General features: G+C 40.0%; 1 protein-coding gene across 2 annotated transcripts in view; it reads right to left on the bottom strand.

Annotated features, from left to right (window-relative positions):
* LOC139822855 (cell adhesion molecule 2-like) overlaps positions 1-27,682 on the bottom strand; it is an 83,441-nt gene that overhangs the window by 51,766 nt on the left and 3,993 nt on the right. For both annotated transcript variants that reach the window (XM_071795000.1, XM_071795001.1), the window contains exon 2: positions 25,870-26,013. In XM_071795000.1, the coding sequence (XP_071651101.1) occupies positions 25,870-25,915 (46 nt within the window). In that variant the 5' untranslated portion in view covers positions 25,916-26,013. The remainder of the gene's footprint in view (positions 1-25,869; positions 26,014-27,682) is intronic.

The raw sequence follows: 27,682 nt of genomic DNA, 5'->3' as shown, positions 1-27,682 counted from the left end.
CCAGTGTAACACATTGTGTGCGGTTTTTAGGGCATTACGAGCGAAAATCGATGCTATTCTCTTCCACTCCACCGTATTTTCTGAAACTACAGCACTTATGAGCTTAATCCTTGTACCGTTCCAAATAAATTACATGTCGTGATTTAAATTACGCAAACGTATCTTACTTGAATATTAACTCTCCTCTTTCAAAATTACAATTATTCATCATATTAATTTTTTCTAAACACGTTTCTTTTACTTGATATTCTGTGGGCATATCGAATAGCGTCGGATAGCGATTTGCGAAGCAAAACGTGAGCGTAGGGTTATCCATCCACGTGATTGTCATTGAAGTCGTTAAAATAGAACGGGTCGGCGCAGTTGAGCACCGAACAAACGGGGAATAACGAACGCGTTTTACGTTAACGATGTGACGTTACGCTATTATCCGCAACTCGAGAAGACAGTAACTCGATTGTCAATGCATCGAACGAGCATAAAACTCGTGAATGTCCGATTAATTTCGTAGTTTAATCGCGAGGACGCGTTTAACGATATTTGCGTCTTACCGATCGTCGCCGGTTCTCGTTTCACTACGCGCATCCATCGCCTAACAATAACGTCCTCGCTTCCGATATGTATTCTAGCCTCGACCGTTGAATTATATGATCAGCTTCAAGAGAGATAAACGACCTCTCTCTGGACGAGTCATCTTTGGTCGTGACGCCGGCCGAGAGAGCGCGATTGTATTCCATCGAAAGGATCGTGCTTCGATTTGGCTCGAGAATTAATTGCGCCGGGATTCGACTTTGCATAGCTGTCGGAGCCGTCGCCTCTTCACGAAACTCGGTATGTTCGGGAGAACGATTACGAATATCGTAGACTCTCCGCCTACGATGATTTAACAATTGTACTAAAATTTGCATTGAGAATTTTCAACAATCGATAGTTTACTTTCTTGTGATAACAATGCCTCGCGCCGTCTGGAGATAGCTCGTAACAATAAGATTATGGATAAGCTTTTCTTTGTATCTTTGAGTCTTTTTTCTTAGGAAAGAATTTGAGGATATGACAATCTTTTAGTAACAAAAAATAATTAAAATAAAGATAATACAGAAAACAATTAAAAAATTAGAAGCTGGAAAATAATTTGAAATAAAAATTAATATCATGTGACATTTGATATTGCATTTATTCTTAAATATGCTTATTTATTTGTCGGTTTTTTACGTTTATCATAAATCTTCATCTACATTAAGAATTTCTTTGTACGACATACACAATCTCACACGGATAGAGACTTTACGCGACAATGCCACTTTATCAGTCAGTGTAACCCCGAAACTACCTTGTTCTTGCTCTAAACGACATTAAGAGACACCCTTCGCGCGCGGACTATGTATTACCGTGTTAGCGCGAGTTATGTTGTTCTTGTACCAGACAATGCGGAGAGCGCTATTTCTGAGGATATGACAGGCTAATTTCACTGTAACTTCCGCGTTGATATCCTTTCCGTAGAATATTTCTAAAGTTGTTAAATTTGTTCAATTTTTGTTGTTGCTTCACAAATTATTTTCAAAAATTAAAATTTTAATTATTCCATTCGCCTATAATAACATTATTTTTATTTTCGCGAAATCTCACAATCCGCTTCGCGAATTATACAGACATTGTCACCTCGGGATCCATTATTAAACTTTATGTAGTTTATAACGTAGTCCGCGCAATCACAAGGCTCGAAGTCTCATCTCCTTATCATCATATTTCACATCGGAAAGTGAGATTGTAGAATTTTTAACAGGGTCTCGATGAATATGCGTGTTATAACATACTAAGACCCAGAAATGAAACCACACCATAAAGTGTGATAGCTCTGCATAATGGACATATGCGCGGGGAGGAAGCATAGAGGAAGTGGATAGAGGAACGACGAAAGAGGGTAGGCATGCCCCGTTGCAGCAGGACTCTATTTTAATACTGACTTATCTAACAGCGGCGTAATAACGCACCTAAAAAAGCGCTATCGTTAAAACTTCTTGCAAGTCGGGGCAGCACACCGAGGTATCTTTAATTTATGCAGTGTCCGCGTTTCGGGCGTTACGAGAGTGAGAGAGAGAGCGAAAGAGAGAGGGACGGGGAAGAGAGAGAGACAGAGGGAGAGACAGACTAGCCCTCTGCGTTACGGTGGCTTTCCCGGAACGAAGTTGAAATTCATTATAAGCAGACATTAATTTTACGCGGATTAATAACGACGCTTCCCTGTCCTTTATCACAGGCGGAACACCGTGAGTCGGCGCCGACGCGACGGCCGACGCCGCGTCTCACCCTGCTGTGTTTTAATTAATTCGTGCCACGCGCACGTGTTTGTGTAGCCTGTCATTTCGTCGCTGTCTTTCAATTGGCCGAAAGAGACGCGACCGAGCGAGGGATGCAAAATTGTGGGGTAAAAGTCAAATACCGGCTAAATGCCACAAATGATGTTCTGGATTACAACAAAAAACATTTAAAATTCCGTATTTACTTACAAAAGATATCACAAAAGCAGTAATTCAGTATACATTAAGCGCAGCTTACAGGATTTAATTAACACATAGTAAATAAGAAGATAAAAATGTGAAATATTAAGATAGATATGTTAAGACACGAAACTGTATTTTAGATGCCTTTCCAGAAAAAATCTTGTTTACTTCGCATTCCATTCTTTTTCTCTTTCTCAAATGCAAAATGTTCTTTTTTATAATAAAAATAACATTTTTAATTATTAGATGTTATTTGATTTTTATTTTTTGGTTAATAAAACTCGTCTATCATCCAATCTGTTCGGTGTCGTAAATATCAACAAACCGCTTGATGAGACGAAGCCAAGTGCGTGATCATCAAATTCACCTCGGTAAATCGAATAATGACTGCGGGTATGACAGTGACGAACCGAGCGGGCGATTTTTGTTATCGCTTCTAGTAACGGTGAGATAGGATCGCCTAATTCGCTGTTTCTGCCGAGTTCAACAAAACGCGCTTGTTGTTCCTCGGCGAATTTACCGCACTGCGCCGTTATCCGAGCAAACGAGTTGCGATGTCGAATCGATGATACTCGCCTGCGCGTCATCGTTTTCGTGCGATCCGCCCCGAGACCTCTGGCTTTTCAGAGCTATCGGCCCGTCGTCGTTATGCCGCGGTTCATCGCGTGCAAACGCTTTTTCCTTTCGTGCCCTTTTGCCCGTACCATTTTTGCGCGGAATCATTACCATAGTTACGCCAGAGCTCCGGCTTTATTTCGAAAATTCCGTTCGGCGAATTCACGTGCGCTGATCGGTTTCCCTCTGTTTTCACCCATTATATCATTGTCATTGTTATGCAATCGAAGCGGGCAACGTTATCTCGCGACCTGATATACGGATGCACCGTCACTGGCCTATTTCTCGACGGCGCCTACATAATATGTAATTACACGGCATGTAAAACGAATATTAGTTATTCCACTTGCACAGATATTGATGTATCACAGTTCTTTGTTCTACCGCCTGTGCATAACAGAAGAACAGTGCCCTGAATAATTCAACGGCACTTTCCGCGCGACGTAATAGTCGCTTTGTCCCTGACTCGCGGCATTCAAAGCGCTCTTCGCTCTTACTCGCACGATCATTGTCATCCGGCGCCAGAGAACAGACTTATATACATATATAAGTCCTGATTCGATGTGTTGGCAACTAATTGACGAAACAGCTACGTCGGCCAATATAAATTTGCCATGTCAGCCGAAACAGTGCCGTTAATTTTCTCCGCATCATCAATTTTTTTTCCACTTAACGAGAATTAGTATCTATCTCTCCAATCTTGAATCTCAATATTGAATGCATGACATTAAGATATGTATCTCTGGGATGTAGATGCATATGCATCTTCCATAAATTGTATATACGCATCTAAGAGATATATGTTGCGATTTTTTTATCTTTTAATGTAACCTAATAAGAATTAATTTCTCTTTTTTTACATGTAAAATAAATAAATATTAAAAACTATGATCAAGATTTTATTTTTAATGTTTCCTTAGATCATTAGATCCCTTCTTTTTATCTGACATTAGTTTCAAGGAATAAAAACTTGCTACATTTTGATGAATTTTAATTGATAAATTTAATGGAGACGATTATATCTGTCAAAAGGAATATTGAAAATAATCCCTGCAACGATATTCAACTATAATATGGGTAACCTCACGATTCTATATATGTGTGTAGAGATTTAATTTTGAAGAAATTGCTTCGGACGATCTCTTAACGAATCGGCGGAAAAAACTGAGGAAAGAAAATCAGTCTAAAGTAGTTCTGTCTGGAACGCGAGATTAACGAGAATAGCAAGAACGTAATGTAAAAATACACAAGCAGAAAGAGAGAGAGAGAGAGAGAGAGAGAGAGAGAGAGAGAGCCCAAGGAATCGAGTATAAAATTGTCCATGGTCGCGCTCGCGCGACGAGCAATAGGGCCTTTGTCTGGCGACCGGGCGGTTGAAATAAAAAATAATTAGTCGCTTTCAGCTTCTAGGCGATATAGTACCGCAAACTCCTTTGCGCCAGAACGGACGGTTAAGCTTTCTAGCTTGGATAAAGGAGGAATTAACCGTGGAAGTCCTTTATATTCGTTCGCGACGTTAAACGCGACTTCTATTGACCCGGCTTCCAACGTTCATGTATTTCACCACACTAGATTCCGACAAACGTTTGCCAATTCATGAAACATGATTGCATCCTTACGGTAGTTAAACATAATTAATTATCAGCTTTTATATATTTTTTGGTCATTAAGTCTGCAAAATGGATCAAAAATCTTTAACGACGTAAAAGATAATACTCTAATGAAAGCGATCGAAAAAGAGCCGAAGTTTTAACATTGTACATTATCGCATAGTAAAAGATATAATAATAACGTAAATTGACAAATAATGATAAAATGAATAAATAATAAAGTATATGAAATTCAAAGTCGCGTAAATGACGAAAATGGACATGAATTAATTGTACCATTGATATTCGAGAAAATGCATTAAGGTACCACCACGCTACGCGATAATATTTAGTTTGACTGAATAATTTGATTATCTGAAAGCTTATCATCCTATCACAATAATTCGCTTGAGGACCTAGTGGTAAAAGTTATAAGTGCTTCAACGTGCGCGGCTATAGTTGTTTTAGACTATTCTACTTATCACGCAAGAGGCCCGCTAACTCTTCCCGGTCGTGTGTTCACATCGAACAAACTTTACGTGTATTCTATTTTCCGTCGCTTTCCAACATAGTTATTCTAGCGGCGATTGTACCGACCAGAACTGTCTTCAAACATTTGACCACCGTCGACCACCAGCGAAATATGATATTCTTAACATACAAAAAAGCGAGAGATAAGTCGCTGAAAAGTTTGTGCATTAATTTCTCGTAAAGCATTAAATAGTAATCTTCACTACGTTATCAAATTACTGGTGAAAATGCTGCTTGATGAGAAAATATTCGCGAACAGGTGGTTCGCAGGTAATCTTTTCCTAAAGTAGAAATGTTCACAGAATAAGTCCGGTACACTCGAACTACCGATAAAAGCATTAGTGCTCGCCTGATTAACGGGTTCATGGTTTCAACGGAGTTCTACGGCAGATGCAGAGTTTTACGTTACAAGCGCGATGGTCACGTTCGATAACTGTCCGCCAATGACAAGTCCATTTCTTTTACGAGACCGCACGTTTGATTAACCGAACTAGATTGTATCCCAATAAAGAGAAGTACCTGACAGTTCCCTTATCTTATCCCGTACCACCTGTCCGAATGGGTTAAGACTCGTATCTGGTCACGCTACACGAACTGGGATGCTCTCCTTATACGTAACACTCGTGCACTCGGAATTAAAGCCACGGAGAATGTAAGGCCGGGGACACGGTAAGGCAATGGTCGGCCGGCTGACCGGGCATTATCGTATTCAGATGAGCTTCACGTGACTAGAAGAGTGACGCTCGACATTAACGTTTCCATTATAGCGATACGACGTACCGCGGACTCTCGTCCACGGCTGTAATCCTCGAGTTTAATTGTCGCGCCGGGGACAACAGAGAATAGCGCGATACGTTCTTCTCTCCTTCCCCGCCTGCGTTTCGCTCTTCCGTGCCATTCCGAAAATCGTCGCTCTCTCGGGCGCGATCCAGATGAAAAGTCCACGATTCCCGGCTGTGCACTTTTCACGGCTGTGCATCGTGGTTACTTTGAAAGCATACTAAATGGTAAATTCAACGGGAAGCGATTTGAGCAATCTCGGTTTATTGTGAAAAGTTTAGCCAAACAGATATACAATTATTTGTCTCTTTCAATTTTTCTAATTGTCAGTAGCTGGCTGTAAATCGCAAATAATAATTTGTAAATAAAACATTTACTCTGCTTTTATTCTTAGAGTATATAAAAAGATATAGATATTATTATATTTTTTTTAAGACATTACTTGCTCTATCGTTTAGGTTTAGATCCCTGGAGTTCTAAACTCGCCCAGCTCGCGTAGATAACCGCGGTAATATTGCGAGAACGAGAATAGAAACAAATGCCGATCGTTCGCGTTATTATAGGTAGCAGAGATATTAACCATGCGCGCGGCGTTCACGTTTCCTGTCGACGTAGATATAGGTAAACTGCGCGAGCTAGAATGTATGCTCTCGCCCGATACGATCCTCGGTCGTCTAATTACAAATACCTATGGGAGAAACGTGATATCTATAGAATTATTTCTCCTTTATTCGTCGCGGAAACGAGCGCATAATTAGATATCCGGCCGCAGGAAGTTCGAGCTGATGCGACTTTAAACTGACGTCTGGACTCGCGTTTCGCCGAGGATGATAGTAGATAGAACAACGATCGTTAACAACGGTTCTCGCACGATTATTTCGACGAACCGACGAAATAATTGTACGTACCGCGAGAATAAGTTTCCAAAGCTCTTCTCCAACGTGAATTCCATACTAACGCGCGCGCACATCGGAGCTCCCATGCACCGTCTGCTCGAAAGTTCCTATTAAAAGCCTGTGAAGATAAGGAAAATCCAGCAAAATTAGATCAACTCGTCTCAAAGGAAAATTAATAACCCTGATGAAAAGATTTTTCATTTTCTAAAAAATTTTGATTTATTTCTTAATGATTGCTTTCAATCGTATATCAAGGTGTCTTAAATCTCGATTTTAAAAATTCAACGATGGACTTTACAAGGAACTTTCCGGAATACATTATACACATTTTGAATTGGATATAAGATTTTCGAAATATAAGATGCAAAGACAACGGAATAACCGATATTCTTATAACTGGTTATCATAAACTGCAACGATATATTACATATCAATACTTTCTCTCTCTCTCTCTCTCTCTCTCTCTCTCTCTCTCTCTCTCTCTCTCTCTCTCTTTCTCTCTCTCTTTTTGCATCACTATCTGAGAAACTTTCTCTTGTGGTTAAACTACTTCAAAACTCAATATCGCTGTTTCGTTACACGCCGCTAAGATACGCAGGTTACATGCACGACTGCATACTGGCAGCCGCATTGCCTTGACATTGACGAATTGCCACACGCTTTGCTCTTCTCGGAATTTAAATGGCACCATCTACATATCTGAAAACGAAAGCTTCTCAGCTGGAAGACGAGAAAATTTTTCGAATGAAATTGCTTCCGAACATGCTTTATTCACCAAGCTTTTGCATTTAATTTTTATTAATTACTTTTCAGTCATCGTGTATCAATCTCTTTTTAATCTTCTTCTACTTACAATCAGTCATCTCATTAAAAGCCCAAGCGATTAAAAGCTTGCCAAACACTTTGTTTTAAATGTTATGGCTAATATGTATAAACAATTTTATCTACAAAGAAGCTTCGAAAACTTTTATTTTATTTTACTTATTTCCTTTTTAATGGAGTACATTGGTAAGAATTGATGCTTTATAAATATTCTTACAATGATGAAATCACAAAAAATCACATAATCATAGTATAAGAGAGTATAATTAAATATTATATAGAATATTATATATAGAAGAAGAAAAAAGGGGGAAATAACAGATGACAGACGAAGGCTACAATAAAATAAATGAAAAGAAAAATAAAAGAAACAATGTAGAAAGAAGAGAATCAGATTAGAGAAGGTAGACATTGTAAAAAAGCAGGAGTTAATGGACAGCTATTGTCAGAGGAAATACGTAGATATTTCCGCAGGAAAAGAAAACGATCTATAAGAAATCTATTAACAATTCTGGAGGGTCGTGAACATTTTTTTAATCAGATTGGCTCGCATAATCTCCGTTCTCTCTGATCCTCACTCTTTACTGGTCGTCACTGGTCGACTCCGGGATATAGGAAAAATAATTGTTGCCCGCGGCTGGACAATCGTCGGATAAAGTCACCTCCTCGTCTCGTTTATGCCCCTCGTTCGTGTCCACGAACGCGTGCGCTCGCGCGCGCGCACACACGTTCACGGTACTTACGGTGATAAATTTGTCCGGTGATAAGAGTCCCGATTTTTGTCTTTATGACCCTCGGTGGGGCCTGAGGCGCGGGAATTGGGGAAGGGGTCATTTCCGGCTCATGGCGTGACTACCTCGCGCCCCCGGTGCTCGCCCGACGTGGACGGTTAGATACTACGGAGGGATCTACGTGTAAGGGGGATGTGACTCTCCCGTATAAGGTTATACAACCCACAAGTAATGCCATCGGGGCGCATTTCACCCTCGAGTGCACGGGGCATTCTCTCTTCTCCATCGCGCTCTCTTTATTTCTTTCTCTTTCTTTTTTCGTCACCTTCTCCACGAAGGGATAGGATGCTGGTTCGGATGTGTAGAAACCAGTCAATGCCGTCGGGATAGGAACAGGGAGGTGTTACGACGGAAATGCAGAAACCGGAGACGAGGGCGTTTCACCTACGCCGAGTGAGCAGGTAGTTTTTCGCGTGCTTTATGACTATCGATTCTATCCTGCCCCCCTGTGTGTTACCCGTCGCGCTCGGTGCGTCGAGACGGCTCGAGGCCGTCACGTGTTAGCTGGTGGTGCGTCCTGCCGCTGACTCAGCCGAAACGCAGGTCGGCATTAATATTAATTACCGCGGCACGAGTGCGCTCGTGGTCGCGTGGGTTGGCGTTTTTCGAAAACGCTCCAACGGGCTCGTATTCGCGAACACGATATCGTATTGACGATAATCCGTATTTCGCCGTTACCGCAACTAAAATGCATTGGAAAATACGCTACAATCGCGCGCTTTGAAAATAGCTTGAAAATAACAATTTGAAAATAATCCTGTGCTGTAAATCTCGTTGTGAAATCAATTTTAATAATTATACTAGATTTATTATTAATTTCTTTAATTTTACGAAAGAGAGAAAGAGAAAGAAAGGAGTAAAGTACATTGCTAAGTTCCATTGATAAAATATTTATACACTGTTCTATGTACTCAAAACAGTACGGATATTTTTCATGTGCGAAGTAACACAGAAGTTGGTTACACTGGGCACGTTTCACGTGTCATTCTTTCAGGCAAGGATAACGCAGCACCTTCGCCATTGCAAGAGAAACATTTATGAGAAAGGTAACTGATGAGGAGTTTCGTATTTCTAGCGTAATGATAGGTTTTGTCGATCAATCAGATGTTAATGCTCGTTCGTGCAACAACTGTATGAATAATTCTGTCGCCACTATACTTGTAACTAATCCGAATATGAATTTGGATTAATATTAATGAACAGAATAGAAAATAATTATGACAACAGATCACAATAATTAATGCAAATGTAATCGGCGCACAAATTGAAAAATTTAATTGTAGAAATTTACTTCAATTGCAAAAGAAACAAGCTTTAAACGATGAGGAATAGATGTGACTCTTTACACATTTTCAAGTTTGGAGAATTATTTAGCTGTGTGAAGATGGAATGCAAATATAATATGAATGGGAAACGTGAACGGAAATGGTACAGAAAATTACATATACTTTATAAATCTCAGAAACTTTTGAGTTGATACAGCATAATACATTGTATATAAATTAAGGCTAATCCCAATTGTAGGACGAAAAGTTTATACTATATTTAACTTTTATGCTTATATTTAATAAATAATCTTCTTTTAATTTCTTTGCTGTTTGATTTCTAAATGTATCAAAGTAGTAATCTCCCCCCAAAATAATGTTAATATATACATTTTTTTTTATTTTCATCAAGATACAAATACTTTTATATTTCCCAAAGCATTGAAAAAGATTCTAATATATAAAACCTTTTGTGTTATAATTATTCTTTACAAAGCGGGTTAAAACTAAAGTCCAATCATCTGATATTTATAAAGAGACCATCGTGGAACAAGTTGACTATACTACTTCGCATAAGGACAACATGGATGGCAAGGTACATATAACCCTTCCATCTACCGCGATAATGGCGGTATCGAGAAAGAAGGAAGGAGACTGAAGCGCGACAAGAAGGGAACGAATAGACTGCAAACAATGGCCGACCGTTTTCAACAGTGTAAACGGACTTAAATGCGGCTCAACGAGGAGTAATAACAAAAATGAAATCCGCGATAGTAATGGAAAAAGGAACGGGTTTATTCGCTAGCGATGACATCTGCGGAAGGAACAAGGTTGCGGCGGTTAGCAAAGTTAAAAATGTATTATCTCGCCCGCGATAACAAGCTATAGCCCCTTTTGATGGCGCACGAGCTAGGTGGAATAAATTAATCGCCACAAATGTTGGGCTTTCCAGTGATTCTGATGAACTTTGGAAATATGAAATTTACGTAATGTTAAAGTCACGCTGGAGCAGTATATGTGACTCTTACGAAGTATCACAATCAATAATAATTAATATTGGTTAATATATTTTTAATCTGACATCGAATATAGGTTTACATTTCTCTCTCTATAAATGTCTCAACGAGGTCACGTTAATTGTTGACGATCAATAGAAACGGCTTAATGAACACAAACGTGATGAGAAATATAAGCAAACATTTATTAAGCAATTCGTTTGTTGTTAATTTGGGTCACACAGCAGTTTGAATGATACCTTATCGGAATATTATCTTCTGCGTTATTTATGAGAGAGTTTATAGAGCTATTAACATGGGAGTTTTATCATTCCTCATGTTTAATATTTTTAACGGCATGGAGAATTCTCGAGTTAGCACAAGGGACAGCCATTATAGGAAGGCAATTTAAAAGCTCGAAACCTACGAGCCACTTTTCGCGAGAATTCGCATTCGCCAGATTACATTCCTCGGTACGTGCAGCTGAGAAGATTCGAATACTCAGTGCTGTTTCGCGTCGCTTCCTTAAATTGGCGATTCCGGGTGATTTGTGGAGAGCGTCGCGCGGTAAAGGCGCCTTGTAAAATCCAAGAAACCACGGTCCACCGATCACCATGGTCCTTGGGGTCGGCGATGTAACGATATTACCACCGCTTCGCGTGCCGAAAATGGTTATTTAAAAAAAGAGAGAAAAGAAGGAAGAGGAAAATCCCGACGGTCGCGTGATTAAGTTTCGCGCCTGTCAAGGAAGGGTGATATTACATTGTCGTGCGATTTCACGTGCTTGTGCCCGTGGAGTCGCGCGACTTTTCGAGTGCTTTCACCCACGAGAGAGGGTAAGTTTTCGAGTGCTTTCGTGCGACGTTCTATACGCGCCACTGATCGCTCGTCGCATAGGGTATCGCCCGACCGACGTCGCTCGATGCATTTGAATATTTAATGAGGGATCACGGTAAACAACCGCATATTACTCGTTGACTATGAGCACAGTCATATTGGTAATACCGCGTTTATTATTGGTAATACAACGATGTACCATGCGCTCGCGATAATCCTTAATTCGGCTTCCAGGAATTCTCTGTGGATTTTAGGATGTTTTCTATATATACGTCATTAACAATGCTGGTTAAATGTATAAATAAAATGTAAATTTTAGAAAATTAGATATTTAAATTGAAACGCCCGCAGGAAATTATAATCAATTCGTTAATAATAATTTATTATGCAAAATTGTTAATTTATTATTATGCATTATGGCATTAATATCAGTTTTCGAAAATAATTTTAGAAACGAAGACAGTATTGCGATTATTACGTCCTGTGTAAAATTAATTTTTTGTCCAATTAATATCTGTCGCAAGCATTATATCGCCCTCCTTATATCAATACCATAAATAGGCAACTCGATAAATTTTGAAAATTTACAATTGGATGTAAAATGTAATCAGATAATTCAGAGATCAAAATCAGCTTAGAGGATAATCACACGTGTACATTGCTATGTCACGTACACATTCATCGTTTAGGCATACAATTAGGAACAAGACATTCACCCCACATCTTTACTCAAAAGGTGAAAATTTGCACATTCATGATTTTGGCATAAAATGGATAATATCGCAGAGATATAGTCCATATAATATGTTACGTTTCTGATATAATATAACTTATCGATTGAAAATAATACGCACGTAACAATATGTGTTTACAATTAATATGAGCTACTACATGGCATGTTTTATATTCGAGTGTATTTTATATTCAGACGAATATGCTTATATTTCCATTATTGCCATTGGTAATAGCGATTCCTATCAGTACTTCGATAATATGCACTATCAATGCCAATACCAAATTAACAGTTTATTTGTGTGACTTTTTGAACCTTTCCACGTTATTGATAAAGTATGAAAGGAATTGTAGTCTCGCGCGATAACAATGCTAATAAGATCATCTAATAGAAAAAATGGATGTGCGAATAAATTATAATATAAATACCACCGTACATTGCTATTCGATTGGCACGCGGACCTTTATTAAGCACTGGGCAAACATACTTTAATAGCTTACCGTGATCGCCTATTATAACAGTTTACAAATTTCAATTTATGTTCATGGTCATTGTTATTATAATTAGTATCAATATCATTTTCAATCGATTATTATAGCAACGTACAACATGCTACATGTTTGCCATTGTTATCGTTAGTGCTATCATTTGTCGTTATTGCCCTATTATTTATTCCATCGTTATTATAGAAACGTGGTGCGCATAGGGGAATTAAACATCGTTTTATTTGTATATATAAAGATGTTCTAAGTTCACCAGTTGAAAAATTATATTATTCATAAACTTTAATGTTATAAATCGGAATAATTCTAATCAAAATAAACATAATCTAACATTTATAAAAATCTTCCTTTCCTACGGTCCTTTATAATCATATATTCTCTGCTAGCATTGTCGGATGACCGACTTACGAAAAGGAGTCGTCAAACGTATGGCTTTACTTTCGGCGAACAGACATCGTCCACGGAATTCGGGATTATTCTGGACCATGGCCAGATTCCTCTCTCCATTCTACAGCGTTTGCAAAATGCCCGTGTCTTTTCGCTTACCCGTACCTGTATCTAGCAAAGATTGGTGGTCGCGCTTCATAAATTTCAGGCATAATATTCTCGCATTTTAGAAAAATTTTGTCGGAAACCAACAAGTAGACGAGGCATCTTGAGAGGTAAATTTTTATCCCGAGAAGCGCGAGAGCGGTGCTCGCACACCGAGCGGCGTGTGCCGGCTCTCATGAAATATGAAATTTCTCGCATCCGTTGCAAATCACGGAGCATCCCTAAAAATTCAGCGAAATGTTACGGACGGGAGCGCCAGACAAAAGTGGTTCTTTGAAAACTGGGTTTTCTCTCTCTCTCTCTCTTTCTCTCTCTCTCTCTCTCTCTCTCTCTCTCTCTCTCTGTCTCTCTGTCTCTCTTTCTCTCTTTCTCGTTACATGACATGAATTCGCCTTGTTACAAAACGAATGTCAAATGAAAACGAGTTACGCGTTGTGCGAAGTGCGAAAATTATGCGAAGTGCGAAATTACACATTAACGCGAAATTCATATTGTATATAGCAATTATAAAAGAGCGACAATAATTTGCGAAAATAATTAAGAAAAAAAGATTGCCTAATCCAAATTTTTTGGGTGAATTAAATTCATCCTTTTTATCCTCTTGCGCTCAACGAACGTTATCATATATGATGTTCGTGAAGTAACTTTAGACTTGGTGAGTGACAATAGTCATTATTATGCATTTGCTTTTGCCGTTGTATCATTTATATTAAACGGCTTGAAAATTTGCCAAAATTTAGCAAGGACGTAGCGAAACGTCCACAGAAACGCACGCCTGTAGTCCTGTAGGAACACGTGGCAAATATAGTTTTACGCATCCAGAATAATGCTTTTTGTCATCCGGCCTAGTAATTAGACGCATATGCAACAATTTTCGCGGAAATTAATGTGGGCACGCGAGAGATGCGCGCGGTGCGCCAAAGTCGGATTCGGCATAAATAACTGGGACCAACTAGAGCTCCCCGTTTATATCCTGTTACGAGTAATTATGCGAAGGGTTTAAAGTATATTCCCGCGTGTTCTGTTCGGCCGTAGATTCAAATTTGCCCGGTGCATTGTACAGCCGGCAAAAAGTGTTATGCGCCGCTGCTACCGCGACGAGAAAAAATAAGAATGCGTGAAATTTACATTTTACGTATCACGCTTTTGCACTCTCGGTCTTCTTTTGCCGTCGTACACTTCCAACATTACGCTGCTCTCATCGTTATGCGGTCTCCGCGCTGGGAAGTATTATTTCTAATTACACCGGAATGCGAATATAGCGCAATGCCGTTTTGCGCGGCAGCTTAGCTTCCAGCGAGTTGTTGCTTACACGAAAAATAAAACATATCTCTTGAGAATTATATTTACAGAAGCAACTATATAATTAATTTTAATTAACCTCATATATACACCTGAAAGATATATATTTCAATTCTCTCTGTACAATTTAACTTGGAATTAAATAAGATGCAAAGATATCAGAAATAAAAGTTAAGTGAAAGACTTTCTTTTTAATCTCTATGTATCGTAAATTTTTTCGTTTGATTATTTGTTGGCTTAAAATCTGAGAATCCCTCTTATAATTTATCTACGTAGTACGTAGTCGTATCGCAAGTGTGACGGAGACTTAACGCAAGTCGCGGAACTTGAAATTGACACAGCACCAAAAGTTCGATCAACTCCGGGCTGCATGATTTGATATAACTAGGCTACGTAAATTCGCGCAACATCTGTTTGCGTGACGCGGAATGTATGAATCGCGTAATCACGTTCGCGCGAAAGAAATTTAAGTGTCTCGAAACACGAGGCGACGAGAAATTGAAATGGGAAACAGAAATGCTTTTGGCCGAGACACGATCAGAATGAAAATCTGTAGAAAGTCCGCGACTGGAAAAACGGGGAGAAATTAATTCGCGCTGGCGGAGTCAGTCTGAAAAAACACAGACGCGGCAGTACCGCGCGCGCATACGACGGAGAAAGGTAAGGATTTGACGCGAAAAGCGTAAATTATTTTTCTGCCGAGACAAACGGAATCGCTCCGAAATTCACAGAAAACTTGGGATACCGCTGACCCGTAAGTTCGTCGATTTATTTCTTCGTCGCGGTACAATTTCCGACGTGAAGAAGCTATTACGGGAAGCAGCCTGTAATATATAGTATACAACTGTGGCGATAACACTCGGAATACATTTACGGGACTAATTTGGAGCTTCTCCGACGGTCTTCCGTACATACGTCTCCTCGCCGCCTAGAGGAACGCGGTCGAAAGAAAATAGAAGAATTAATTGGAAACGAGAATGCATGCCTGAGAGAAGGGAACGGAGAAAAGAAGCCGAGTCCCTCGGGATTCAGGCAGTCAGTGTTACATTTTAAACTCCGTAACAAGATCTGGGCACATTCCGGCGGTTCGGCGAAGCTCGAACGGAATTTTCCGCGATGAGAACGACGAGAAGACGGACCGCGAGCAGATTCGGTTTGGCACGTTTGTCGATAAAACGAACAGCTAAGTTTGACACGCGTATTTGTTAACAAACGAGTCGTTAAGAGATGCATGTGTAGGTACGTGCTGGAATGTCGGATTTAAAATGAGCTCTCTCGCGTGGTGATTGTTTCCTACGATTGGGGATTGCAAATTCCCATCAAAGGATTAAATATATATATATTCCCGTCCGATACGAGAACCGGAATAATGCACGTGGCGTGAAATGAACGGTTTGCTTATCGCGGATGTACACTCTAACGTGTATAATAAAGAGGCGTTCCGCTATCGCGTGCGCGAATTGTTTTGTCGTTAATCGGTTCCTTTCTTAGCGGGATTATCTCTCGTATTATATATATATATATATATATATATATATACATATATCGCGTAACATTAGAGTGTAACTTACTCGGCAAACAGCGTAATGGAAATATAATCCGGAGGACTAAAGCCTCCGCAATCCCACCGAAACGAAAATACCTTCGCGAACATGAGATCGCCGAGTTCCGTTTTTCCTCTCTCTTTTACTTATCCCTTTCCCTCGTTCCCTCTTCTTTTGCTCGTCCTCCCCGCTATTTTTCTCTGATCCCGGACGCGGATGGAAAATTATACGATCCAGGCCATAGGAAACGGCAGAACTCGATTTACATACCTCGGTGGACTGGGAATCGCGCGTGGATCAAGTTACCCAGGGTGGGCCGACGAGTGAGCGAACGAGTGAGCGAGCGAGCGAGCTTAATTAACCACGTGCGCGAATCCGCGAGTGACACCGCGCGCGTGATGCACACTTCGTTAAATTTTATTCGTCGTAATTGTACGACTGTGTCCTGCCGCGCTCTGACAGTGTCACCTTTAATTACATCGTCCGTCCTGCCGGCGCTGCATCAAACTGCGGATCCCCTGCTTTCCGACAGATAGACCACGAGAGACGGAACGCTGAAAATCGCGGATGAAAGAAAATAAAAAGAAATAATGGTATCCGATTGCGAGATCAGGCTCACACGACTGTGTGAGCAGGCGGAGCGTGCTTAATACTTTTGTCGTGCGGTTATTCAGTCGAAACGCGCTCGTTAGTCAGATGTTAATGAGCGGAATCTTCATTAGACCGTTTTATATCGTGCGTTAGTCGGTCTGTGGAAAGTCGATGCAAAGTTGCGGTGATATTCTCATATACATACGTAACAAAGATCCGTTTAGATGAAATTAATTTTGGTACCATCTATCTCTGATATTATTTTAAAGTTTGTTACGGTAAATGCGCTAATGTAATTTTAAAAAATCGTATCTCCAGTCATGCAGGCGATTTTAAACTGGCCAGACGACGGTAACAAAATTACATCGCGAATCGATATTCGTTAATCTGCTTTAAACGTATAATGTAATGCTGGATGAAGCAATTTTGCGCAATAGTCTAAAAATAATGTTCGATGGCATACTGCATGGATATATCACTGATCGAGCTTTAACCGTGATTCTTTGTATATTTCTTGCTACTTTAATTTTGTTTTAATATCGTCTTTACTGCAGGTAATAGAGTTCTCGATATTCTGTAAAAACCATGCCCTCCTTATATCGTTAATGCCAATTCAGGAATTGACCATCAACGCGTATCACGCAAAAGGACGAGTATAATATAACACAGATATACGCGAGAGAAATGTAATATAAGCTTGTTCGAGCAATATCCGATCGTTCAGCTTCGTTGTTTATTTGTGGGAAAACGTCAAGCGCGCTCGCGTGCGAGAGCAAGCGCAAATTGCTTTAAATTGAGTTCTGACAAATTCACCGATAATTTTGCATTCCGTTACACCCTTTTAAACCCGTCACTTTGTTTCACAATTAACGTCGTTTCGCGTGACAACGTTATGACATTTCGTTTCCCGCGGAATTGAAAATTACTACCGCACGAGCGCCGGGCTTAAACGACCCCGGCGATTGCAACCTGAATACTTTATATAATGTCAATTATTTGGTCGTGGATTGGCAAGCGTATCGATTTTGTCGTCGATTAAAGCGCCGATGCGAGTTCGATCCCGCGATTTGAAAGCCGCGCCCGTAATGCCGTGTCCGTAATGCGACACGAAATAGTTCTCGGCGTCGCGTTTGGCGGAAATGAACGCCTTCGATTGCTCCATGATCGCGAAATTTTCTCGCGGAGTCGTTAGATCGAGACTTAAATTTACCTCCTCCGCGAAAGGAGCTTTACGGGAGGCAGAAACGCGGGAAGGCGAGTGAGGTAACAAAGTACGGAACTGGTGAGAAAAAAAGTAGGTTGGTTGGGAGTAAAAGTCGGAGATATAAAATATGCAAGCGTAACTATTCGTATAATGAAAGAAGTTACCGATAAAGACGGTAAGGGCTGACTTTTAAACTGGTGCCATTAGCATCCCGGAAGTAAAAATCGCGAGAATTAAATCCAACGTGGATCCCGTAATGTAGTATTATCGTCAAAAGTTCCTCAGCCATTATTATCGAACGCGTTCTCCCGTCCATTGATTATTATTTGTTGACGAGGCTGCGTCACAATTCCATATAGATCGTTATTTTTCTTATGTTTTAAAAATGTTGCGTAAAATAGAATTTTATTGCAGCCCCCAGTAGATGCAATTTTATAGGAGAATAAAGAAAGGATTTAGAACCATTTTCAACGTCAAGAAGATTAATCGGTATGCAATAATTTCGCGAATATCAAAATTGAAGTTAAAAAATTACTCCCTTGGATGTTAAATAATTGCTCTCTTCCTTTGATGCAGAAAATCGTGCAATCGACTGGTACAATCAGTTTGCAGATACAAGAGAGATTAAAACTATTATACAATAGTAAATGAGAAAAATTTTGAAAGATACAAATGGTTAATGAGATGTATCCCTTAGGAAACGAGATATCGGAATACCAGTAAAACTGATATAAAATTTTTGAAGGCGGTTGTACTCCGATCATCTTTTTTTCAGCAAGAAGACGAAACTTGTGCTTGACCCATCGAGGACATTTCGTTTCCGTCTCGAGTAGGTCGAAACACCGAGGGAAACGACGATGGAAAGTGCTGAGATCGCACTTGGTCGAGCGCCTTTTCACGAAAGCTAAGGGAATAAACGCGATAAAGAAAGAGCCGAGAGGAAGAGAGAAAGTGAATACGACAGATCAGAGGTGGAGAAAGCTATTAGAGTGTACATTTAGCCAACGAGAATTTGACGATACTGCTTCACTCTAGCGAAAGCTTATGTCAGGGTAATTACTGAAACTGCGATTTGCAATCGATAGTTTTTCTCTTACGAAGGAACTTCTTTAAAACTTCTTTTTTCTTCGTAAGAGAAAATAAAGGTAAGGCAATGTTTGAAAGAGAGAGAGAAAGAAGAAAAATCAATGTGTACGTACTTTCAATTCTTTTCTAATTTTGTATGGAATCTTTAAAACAGATTTCATTCAAAAAGTGACCCACACATTACCATAAAAAATTATACTTTCATAATTACAAAAAGTTTGTATATACAAATGGTTTATATATTAAAATAAAACATCTGATGAGTGCTTCTATTTTCGAGCTTCTATTTTCGCTAAAGCGAAAGTACTCCCGAGGTGCTTCTCGAGGTTCCTCCAATTGCTATCATACGATAGGTTTGATAACATCAGCCTAATGGTGTTAGCTCAGTTTTTTCTTTAGAGCAGAATACGATAATATAAAATGAAAAATGAGAAAAAACACGATGCGGGACGGAAGGTGGAATTTGCGTGCTCCAGGGCGATTAGCGAGGAGGAAGTTTGCGAGCAGCGACAGCGACCGTCTTTGAACGCGTGCTAATACGAGAGCGGCAACGGCGGCAGCAACAACGGCAACGGTAACCGCATCTGCCAGCAGCATCCGCTAGTCACGAAACAGAAGAAGCCGGATGAAAAAAGAATGAGTTAGAAATAATTAGCGAGGCCGTGGGAGCACGCGCGGTCGGCCGAACGCAGATGCACCTATTTTGTATGAAAAATTAAGCGCCTTTCGCTTCTTTCGCGCCCGCTCTATTTTCTATGTTCTCGGCCATGCTTTTTGTTTCGTCCGGCTATGCACGTCCGCGGGTTTATTCTTTTCTCTTCTTTTTCATCGCCGCCGCCGCCGCCGCCGCCGCCGCCGCCCGCACCGCCGCCGAAGCTCCGGTTTTACCTTTATTGCCGCGCCCAATGTTCGACGGTCTCGCGTGCCCCGACGAAATTTAGCCGCGCCGCGATCCCCGATAGGCTCTATAATTATCCCGTTTTATCTTCATCAGGCGAACGGACTGGCTGCTCTAGGGAGTCGCGCGGCCGAGGAAGCGATATAACTCGCCTCGTTGGAGTGCGTTTTCGATTTAAGTCCGGCAACGCCTGGACGTTTACATTCTCGTCGGCGAACGAACGGCGAGAGATTTTCACAAAACAGTTTGCCACAGGTCTGGCCAGAAATACATTTACACATGTTGGACAATTTACAGCGGCAAATTTTGCACGCGCATATGTCTAAATATTTTTTTAATTTTTTAATTTTACTAATTAATTATTATATTATTATTTTTCTAACAACTAATTACATTATGTGAGCCACATTAATGTAATTATTTTAATCTTTTTCATGTTGTCTTTTTTCTTTCTTTTTCGTATCATGTGACTTTATTGACAACCTCCTGCATACTTATGAATGATAACGTTGCAAATCCGCCTCTCGTATTAGAGCGAGCGAGGAAATTTGTCGAGGATCCTTCGCGATAGCCATCCAGATAAATCGGCCCCGCTCTTTAATTCATCTTCGTTACGCGCGTCAATCATCCAGCCGCGCTTCCTTCGCATGCCCTTCATTTTTCACCTTTTTTCTCTGCGACCCGATCGATAAATTATGGCGCGACACTCGGTAGTTCCGTTCCTTTGACATATTTTCATCGCGCGCGAAGGAGTTAGCCATCAATATGAGAGCCCGTTGAATGTTGAGCGCGAGAAGCATGGATTTTTGCGCAGGAACTTCCGCTTGCACTTTTTACGCTCTGCGACATTTTTATACGCCCGTGTGCTCTCTCTCTCTCTCTCTCTCTGAAAAACCGAACCGTTTCTCACTAGACATGAATACGAGACCACGCAGAAAAATTCAAATTCCAGCAGCCTCCACGCCGAGGGACGGGAAATTAAGTTTCGCGCATTTCTGCATCAGCTTTATTACATCGGGGCGCGAAAATGCATACGGTATTGTCGGCGGAATGCCGGAATGCCCTGGGGCGCGTCGCTGTATTTTCTTCTCCTTCCAATCGGGCGACAATTTTTCGGCCTTCGATTTTTCGTTTTACCAGACTTGTCGACACGGGCACTTTATAACGTGTGCGGTGTATCGTTTCGAGCGATCGCTTAATTCGCGGTCTGTTACACGTATAACTGCGCACACCTGTTGACATAGAACTGATTTCCGGTGCCGTAGCTATTTTTATAATTTTCATAATTTTACAATAATGACACACACACACGACAACGTGTTCTAATTTCCAAGATATCACATACTCGGAGAAATAAACACTAGCTCTTGGTTCCTATTAAACGTTCGTATACGCGACTATACGTAATTATGTATGAATGAGATGTATTGATATTCTCGCTATCATTGCACAAACAAATACTCGATAATCTCAGTTTCATGATACATACGGTAGAACTCACGCCGTTAAATGACTTGCTCGTCGTTTCCGGACCGTAAATCGGAGAACTTTGTGCACTGATCCACGTGTTTGTACACACACGCGGTGTCGTATGTCCAAAAGCCTTGAGACTAAGCAAACAAGACGAAACAAATTGCCCATAGGAAATTTAATTACCAACCTCTCTTCGATGTATCTCTTGATACTCAAATAGCAGACAGGGTTGTTAACGTGCGCGCATTAATTGCCTACTAATCATTTCCTTCAATTAACAATTTGAAGGATTAACGTCGAAGCAAGGTACTTATTATGGTAATAAGTATCGTAACAGAAAATATGAATTCGTAGAACAATTTATAAAAATTATGTCGGTAAAATAAAAACGAAAAGGTATAATAAGATATTTATTAGATAAAAAATTTAACTAATATTATAGGTAATAGAATTTTTCCATAGCAGACAGATTGATAAAAAATGTCTTTAGTTTTTTATACTTAAAAAAAGTGACGAAGTTTTCTAAATTAATAGAAGTTTACATCTGCGAATAAAAAAGCAAAAAGAAATCTGTCGTAACAATTTAAGCAATCTGAGATATCACAAATTGATCAAACTGTGGCGAGACTTTCTTCTTTTTTTTTCAGTAATTATCCAGAATAGAGAATCACTGTCGGAGTCACAACAAACATTTTTACCTAGAGAGCCGCAAAAAAAAAAATAAAAATTCGGGAAAGACCCTGTTCTGGATAATTACCTTTCTTTCATTTGTAGATGTAAAATTTTATTAATTCAGCAAACTTTGTCACTTCTGGATATCATTTTTCTATCGAATATCATCTTTTGAGCGTGAAAAGTTAAAGATTTTTCAATAGATTGGAAATAAATATAAAATATACTTATTAATGTTGCCAATTATTTTTAAAAATTATTAGAGCCAACAAACGTTTCGATATTTCTGTTTTTTTTTTTATTGTCTAATTATGCCATCAATTTGCGATCTTCGCGGATGACTTATCTGAGAAGGAAAAACTTGCGACGCCGAAGTGTTCGATGCATCTTTTATTTATTTATGCTAACCGAGTCGACGCGGATACTCGTTTTGTATATGTGTATAGACTTCAAGTTCACGGTTTTAAAATTTTATATCAGGTACATCTTGGTACATACGCTCTCCATATTGATATGTATGGGGCGATGCACTTTTCTCTCTTTGGTCAAAACGCTTTTCATTTCCTGCCGAGGATACAACCGATAAAAAAAAAAGCTTTCCGTACGATTTCCGAGAAAGAACGTAGCAGTTTCTTCATTATTTTATCAGCTCGTTTCTGCGTTCTCGTATTCCTTTGCATCTCCATTTGAGCTCTCTATACAGCTCTCGCGATTGATCACAGAAATTGTTAATAAAATAAAAATAAACAAAAAACATTATTCGCAATTAATTGTCATAATTTCTTAGTTATCAATTGACTTATCTGCATTTATTGTGTAAAAGTAATTTCAGTAGACAAACATTCACTGGTTCCCATGTTTATTTTATTATATCATTCTTGCTATTCGTTTTACTGAAGTCTGCGTTCCATTCGATTCTTCACTCGCGAGACGTGTATGTCAAACTTTACTGTCGCGAAATTTCATAACCGCAAACTGTTATTTCACGTGTCGACGTGACGGAGGCAAAATCTCAGGTGATCTCCGTAGATATTCGCCGGCAGTTGATATAGAAAGCATCTCCGTATTCGCAGTTACTTAATATCTCGGCGATCGTAACCTTTTAACCGCTCCCAAACTCGTTTCGTCTCTGCCCATTTAATTTTGACTTTTACACCATTTGCCTTGCCTTAACGTGAGACTTTTATTTCGCCACGGTGTAACGCTCGCTTCTTCGCCGCTTCTCCCTCGGCCGCCTAGCCGCCTACCGGAACGTAATAAATCCCAGCCATCCTGCACTCGGCTCTCTTACTCAACGCGCACCCTCGACTCTCTTTCTCTTTCTTCCTCTTTCTCTTCTCGAGTTTCTAATTCACCCTCATTTGACTTCTATTTTTTTTTGCGTTGCGTGCACCCTCGTTGAAATTATGATAACCGGGAAGGAACGGGCGGAATGTAATTAGAAATAGCGTCATTTTTTAACCGTTCCTTACGTTCTTTGCTCTTAAAACGAGCTCAACCTTTCATCCTCGTTAGGCTACGTACCCAGATTGGGGGCTAAACTGAGAAAGAAAGAACAGATCATCGAAAAAAAAAAACGGCACAAACGAGATGGGGAACGGCCATTTGGAAATTACAAGAGCTATCAAATACTTGGGTATAGAACGGTAGAGGAAACTTTAGCGTAGGGATGGGTTTAGCTTGTAGGTAACTACACTATATGTACGTCTCAGTGATTCTCAAAGTGCTATTTGCAACCTACTACCAACTTGAATTCTCTAGCAAGTTCTCGTAAACAAAAAGGAAAGAGAAAAGCTTTTCGAAAAACCCAGAAGACATCATATTATTTAATTCTTAATAACAAAGAGCATTAATACAAGATGTATCTTACAGCGTTTAACACAGCGTGAAACATCTTTTGTTAAATTTTTAATGATGCTTTCTAGTAAATTTTGTAAGCTGGTTTATTTTCTTTCTGTTCGCTTTGGATCATAATTCAATAATTCACGCAGATGAAATATAACTTTTTGTGATTTAATGTATCGCGATATTTATGTATCTAAACAAGGGAAAGATATGCGCATATGTGATTCTATACCACGTTCTATACCATGTGTCTGAACTGTTAGGAAACAACCGTCAGACGCCGTTTCCGCAGTGAATTATGCAAGTTATGCGTATTCTTATTACGCGTTTGTTTTTAAAGCGCATTATCCCGAGACGCGTCATAAAACTTGCGCTTTATCGCGCACCAAATTATGCGCCATCGTGAAAGCTTTAAATAAATTTATGTATCTCGCGGCGGCGGCGGAGTCGAGATATTAAAATTTGAGAACCACTATGAGCTATACATCGTCTGCAACGTACGCATCTTCGGCTGTTATGCTCTTCGTGATAGACCCATTGAACTATATATACCTTAGCCAGAGGGGGCTAACTAATGACGACGATCTTGAACCCGACTGTTAAAGACGGATCGTGAGGAAAGCGAAACTATCGTCTACAAGCTTGATTGGTGTTCTATATCAAGCCCGAGTTTGTGTAATTCGTACGTGAAATGTCATGGTATCAGTTTGCGAACGTCGCTTTTGATATCGCTTGGAAATGCCGTATGTTTCGGTCCCGGTAATTTGTCTGATTTACGATAAAATTGATTGGTATCAAGCACGCTATTATTAAGTTATAATTTCAACAGTTATGTTTTATTTGCGATATGATAACCGTGCCACTCGGTGAAAACTATCCTTTCCGATTGCAATTCCCATCTAACAATAAGTCAGATTATTTCACGTAATTATAAATTATGGCGCAGCTGCGTTTCACACTGTGTTTACTCACGTTTATTTAATTATTTCTCGAACTCTGAACTGATGAGAATTTTACTAATTTTTAATAATTCTTATAAATAGCGTTACTTTATTTTCTTTCACTAAAAATTATAATATAATTCGACTAATTAAGATAATAATTAAGATAATAACTTTTATATTTTATCGATGAGGTAAAAAATCCAATTGGTTAAATGTAAAACTTTATATGTATTACTGTAGTAGTATAAAATATATGAAGGAAAAATGTTACTATATGGAGCACAAAGATAGGTACAAAATTACCGGGTATTGAATCTTAATTATAATCATTAAATTTACAAATAATATAATTGAATAATGTAATATCAGAGAGAGAATCAATTTAAGTTTCTATAAATATAGTGTATATCTATATTAACAGGTTAGAGAACAATGCCATGTCTACGTTTCGTTTCCGTATATGCACTTGTTTCCGTAATGGACAGAAATGTACGCATATTTATAATGCATAATTCAGCCAACAAATGTTTCGATTTGTCATACTCGTTACGCGACAGTTTAAAAGGTACATATAATATGTAACGCAATCAGATTTTCATCACAATTTTAACGCTTAAAGGATTTTCACGAGCGAGACCGATTCTCGCGAATGGCTTTTCACAGTCTTTGTGGCTTTCTCGAAGCACGTGCTTAAAATACAGCGCAGTAGTTAGCATCCTTAGGGGCGAGTAAAAAAAGGAAGTCATCGCTGAGAGATAGAGAGAGAGGAGGGTGGTGGAAAGAGGATGTTTATCCTTTAAAGTGGATGTAGCGAAGGGACAAGCACGCGTTTGCGGGATGAGACCGATGTGCGTTCGTGCGCTCGAAAGCGCAGCAGCTCGCGTAAGTGAAAGCACTCACCCTCTTGTCTCAGCAGCATCACGAGGAGCAGCAACATAAAATCCATCGCTCGGCGGCGCTCGCGCACCCTCCGGTCCACGATTTGTAATTTTCACCCAGTTTCCTCGACGACTGGCGGCGATCTCGCCAACAATTCTCTTCTTCCTGACGTCACAGAAATGTCGCGTAATAGCAATGAAAAAAAAAAACGAAGCGTTTGTCCACACGCAGCGTAGATGGGAAATGTACGCCAATGAACACCTCCCATCAGTTCACGTCAAAAAGATTAATTTGATACAATTTGAATCCATTAATCTCGTGGATGTTCAAAATCGATCTGGTTTTTGGTTAAAAATGTAAAGCGCAATCTCTCATGTCGATTACTTCAAATTTCACGAAATTGATTATAGTATCTATCGAGAGCTTAATTGAGCATTTTCAATAAATGGATCAACGGGATAATTATTGTAGTAAAAAGCTAATGATCATCGCTCTTAATTTTCTGACAGTTATTAATTACACTCTCATTATTTTCTAATCTAATAATTACAATTTAATCCTACTTCCATAGATAATAAAGCTTATTTGGATAATCACCGTGTTGTCCCATTTATACGAAACTGCCAACTACCCTATTTGAATTTAATCACCAGCCACGCGTTAGTTGGTTCGGAGGCGCGTTCACGGCACGGTTAGTTCAAGCGAAAAAGAATTGTGCATGGCACATCCATAGCGTTAGAGACAATTGCAGAATTGATAGCGAAAAAGAGAAAAAAAAAAGAGGAAAAGAGGCGAACTCGCCAGGCACGCGCGAGAATGCCCATCGCGCCAGGTCTTAATTAGCGGCGAGCTTCTTCGTTATTCCACTGTCAATTAAATTTAATGATTGCCGCGGGTTATTGTGTTTTCACTATGCGTCTGACCCAGGGAAGAAACGTATACGCAGTTAAGGGGCGCGACCCCCTTATCCCGCATATATGTACTCGCGACTTATATTTACCCGGTTGTCGCGGCGCTTACTCACTTTATACCGAGGGATATTTCGATTGGTTGTCAGTTGAGAGAAAACGAGGCATCTGAAAGAATCTAACCCGATATCCGCGGATTGACATCCGGCGCCTCCATCCTGGCGCATTCTTGTGGGAACTGACCTCCCGCGACATTCTTCCTTTTACCCCGCCAGTTAAAAATTTTTCACGACTGAAAGTTTTCTTTCTCTTTCTATCCTCTCTCTTTACTTTACCAAAGTAAGGTGCTAAAAGCGTTCGTTCCGTAGCAAGTCGAGTGCTCTTCATCTTTGAAGCTTTCGGTCGAGAAATTCCGGTAATTCCACGTGGCCCGCTGCTTAACTGGATTTCCCTGTCGCGAGGAGTCGTAAGTCAAAGTGCAACGCCTTTTAATTCGCATTTGCGAGGAAAACGGCGTGCTTCTCAACGACCACCGTAAAGATGGAGCCGAATTAATGAGCGAGCATAAAAATTATTGAGGCGCATGAATAAAGCAGAACGGCGCCGCGACACCCAAAAATAGAGACGACCGAGCAATCCTGCGTTTCCCTCCACCTATACATTCCACTCGAAATGAGCGAGTTAATCTCATTAATAATTACCAGCTGTCAAGACAGAAGACCGCCGTGGCAGTACCAAACGCTGCTCAATCCGTGCGGCGTAGTATACCCCTGAATGAATTCATAACGAATTTCAGGGATAATCCTGGGGCCGAGCGGACGGGAAATCTCGGGCGAGCTCTTGTCTGAATAGCCCGAATCAGTCGAGAATACTCGGCGATTTGACGGGGTTTCCGGGGGGGAGGGGGGGGACGCGATGCGCTAGGC

This window comes from Temnothorax longispinosus, chromosome 12 (genome assembly GCF_030848805.1).
Source record: "Temnothorax longispinosus isolate EJ_2023e chromosome 12, Tlon_JGU_v1, whole genome shotgun sequence".
In the NCBI taxonomy this organism is placed as follows: Eukaryota; Metazoa; Arthropoda; class Insecta; order Hymenoptera; family Formicidae; genus Temnothorax; species Temnothorax longispinosus.
The sequence above is the reverse complement of the archived record's forward strand: the minus strand, read 5'-3'. Positions and strand labels throughout refer to the sequence as shown.